At 37.7% G+C, this 3,366-nt stretch overlaps 1 protein-coding gene across 3 annotated transcripts in view; it reads left to right on the forward strand.

The window, feature by feature from the left end:
* ADIPOR2 (adiponectin receptor 2) overlaps positions 1–3,366 on the forward strand; it is a 67,523-nt gene that overhangs the window by 52,706 nt on the left and 11,451 nt on the right. For all 3 annotated transcript variants that reach the window (XM_006753682.2, XM_015564325.1, XM_015564326.1), the window contains exon 4: positions 1,398–1,569. In XM_006753682.2, coding sequence (XP_006753745.1) covers positions 1,398–1,569 — 172 coding nt within the window. The remainder of the gene's footprint in view (positions 1–1,397; positions 1,570–3,366) is intronic.

The raw sequence follows: 3,366 nt of genomic DNA on the forward strand, positions 1-3,366 counted from the left end.
TTACGATGTATTTTGGTGTGGTCCTCTCTGGATTCCATTTGCTTGGGGTTCTCTGTGCTTCCTGGACTTGTAAGTCTATTTCTTTCACCAGGTAGGGGAAGTTATCTGTCATTATTTCTTCAAATAGGTTTTCAATATCTTGCTTGCTCTCTTCTTCTTGCTCCCCCATAATTCAGATGTTGGTACACTTGAAGTTGTCCTGTGCTTGCCTTACACTATCTTCATATTTTTGGATTCTTATTTCTTTTTGCTCTTCTGATTGGGTGTTTTTTGCTTCCTCATATTCCAAATCATTGATTTAGTTCTTAGGCTCCTCTACTCTACTGTTGAACCTTGTAAATTATTCCTTATTTCAGTTAGTGTAGGCTTAATTTCTGGCTGGTCCTTCTTCATGTCTGACATTTTCACTAAGATCCTTGAAAGTCTCACTAAGTCCCTTGAAACTCTCTTTGAGTCTTTTGGAGCTCTCATTCAGATCCTCGAGTAACCTTAAAACCATGGTTTTGAACTCTATTAAGTAGTTTGCTTGCTTCCATTTCTTTCATTTGTGACATGTTTCTTTTTCTCCCCATTTTGGCTACTTCCTGCGTTTGTTTCTATGTAATTAGTTAGAGCTGCTATGGTTCCTGAAATTGATAGTAAGTGTAGTATAGTAAGTGTCCTGTAGGGCCCAATGGTTCAGCCTCCTCAGTCACCTGAGCTGTGCACTCTAGGTATATCCCTGTGTGGACTGTGTGCACAGTTTTGTAGTTGAACCTTGATTGCTGTTGGCATCACTGGGAGGAATTAATCTCCAGGCCAATTGGCTGTGAAGAGTGCAGTGGTGGTGGCGGGAGCCTCTCCCACCTCCGTGGCAGCGCTAAGGATGTCCGACTGACGGCTTAGGCCATCAGCAATTGGACATCCCCCAAGGGCCCCCGGACTGCGAGGGGATGCAGGCCGGGCTGAGGGACACTCCCTTCCCCAAGTGCATGAATTTCGTGCACCAGACTTCCAGTTAAGTATAAAAATGGTCATGTTTAATATCACAGGGATTTCTCAGAGGTTAAGTCTTTTGTGGAGAATGGAGGGGAATCTGTATGGGTGGGACTTTAGACCCTTCATCCTACTTTTAGCCATATTGAAACAAAGTTTGTAACCACTCTTTAGGACATAGTCTGTAAGTGCATTTACTCTTCCCTTTTCTTAAGAAAAACCTTCCTGCTCCATTTAAAAAAATACCTTTTTCATCAGTTTTTTAGAAACTCAGAATATAGGACATTGTTCATTTGAATGTGTTTGTCTTTCTAAAAATAAGTTATTTTTCTCATAAGAAAATGTAAGAGATTGTTATTTGGGATCAGTGCTGCTAAAGTTACAATTAAAACCCCCCAAAATATTTGATATTTTTCTTCCAGGTTTGGGAAGGTCGATGGCGAGTAATCCCTCATGATGTCCTACCAGACTGGCTCAAGGATAATGATTACCTTTTACATGGACACCGGCCCCCTATGCCTTCTTTCCGGGCCTGTTTTAAGAGCATTTTCAGAATACACACAGAGACAGGCAACATCTGGACACATCTCTTAGGTATGTAATATCAGTGGTGTAATGAATTGGTGATCTTGATTCTTTTTTCATTTATTTGATGGTAAGGACAGAACTTAAAAAATGTATTTGGGATTTGCCATTTTGTTTTCTGGATTTCTAATGATGCAGTTTCGCAGTGATTTGCTCTGTGGTTTGCACTATGATTTTATTACAGCTAAGTTATATGTATTTATTGTTTAAAGTATTACATATGACTCCTTTTTCCCTGATTGCCCCCCCCCCCCAATCGAACCATGCCAAGAGAAAGATACTATACAAAGTGTGGTATAATATTTTAATGAACACTGAGAGGAAGGTAGTTTTGAATAAAAGTAACCTGGTTTTTCAAAGTCATTACTTAGAATATTCACATTTCATTTTGTCTTAAAGTAGAATGTGATGTATGATATTTTTTCCCATCATGATTGTATATTAAAGAAGGAATAGAATGGTATTGGTGATAACTGTGTAACTACATGTGAAAGAATAAAGTTGGACCGCTACTTCATACCATATATAAAAATTAACTCAAAATGGATTGAAGACTTAACCATGAAACTATCAAATCATTAAGAGAAAACATTGATGCAAATCTTTGTGACTTTGGGTTAGGTGACAGTTTCTTAGAATTGCACCTAAAGCATGCGCAACCAAAGAAAAAAATGGATAAATTGGACTTCATCATAATTAAAACTTGTATGTCAAAGGACATTATCAAGAAAGTGAAAATGTAACCCACAGAATAGGAGAAAATATTTGCAAAATACCTGATGATTGCTCTAGTAAAGAACTTTTACAACTAAACAATAGGAAGTCAACTCAGTTTAAGAAATGAGTAAAGCATCTGAGTAGTAATTTCTTCAATAAGTTCTAAAAATGGCCGACAAACACATGAAAAGAGGCTCAACATCATTTTGGGGAATGCAAATCAAATACTTGAGAAATGCAATGAAATACTTACTAGAATAGCTGTAATAAAAAATGGGAAATAACAAGTCTGGCAAGGATATAGAAAAATTAGAACTCACATATATTGCTGGTGGGAATATAAGAAGGGTGCAGCCTCTATGGAATACAGATAGCTAAACAGAGTTACCAACAAATTCTACTCCTTAGGCATATACTCAAGAGAATTGAAAACATGTTAAAACAATGAGGACATGAATATTTTTAGCAACATTGTTCATAATAGCTAAAAAGTGGAAACAGCCCCAAATCTTTCAACTGATGAATGGATAAATAAAATGTGGTATATCCATACAATGAAATATTACTTGATATTGATACATACTACAACACGAGTGAGCCTTGAAAGCATGCTAAGTGGAAGAAGCCAGACATAAAAGGCCACTTACTATGTGATTCATATACATGAAATGCCTAGAATGGGAAAATCCAGAATCAGAACGTAGGTTAGGGCTGTCTGGGATCGGGATTTGGGAATGAGCTATGACTCTAACAGGTATAGGACTTCTTTTGGGGGTAATAATAGTGATAATTTCATAACCTACCCCCCTGCCGGCCTGGTCGCCCCATGCAGCCTGCTGTTAAGTTGTTTGGTTGTCCCTCACTAAACTCCCCCCCCCTCCCCCTCACCGGCCTGGGCGTAGGCAGCCATCTTGTGAGGGCTTGAGGATTAATTTGCATATCACCTCTTTATTGTATAGGGTGTTTTTATTTCTATGCAGGCTTATCTGATAAGTTTAATTTATGTAAAATTAGGCACAGTAAGGAATTGACAACAATAACTAGCAATAAAATATAACAATTATAACAATATATTGTAATGAAAGTTAT

This window comes from Myotis davidii, unplaced genomic scaffold (genome assembly GCF_000327345.1).
Source record: "Myotis davidii unplaced genomic scaffold, ASM32734v1 scaffold1031, whole genome shotgun sequence".
Taxonomy (NCBI): Eukaryota; Metazoa; Chordata; class Mammalia; order Chiroptera; family Vespertilionidae; genus Myotis; species Myotis davidii.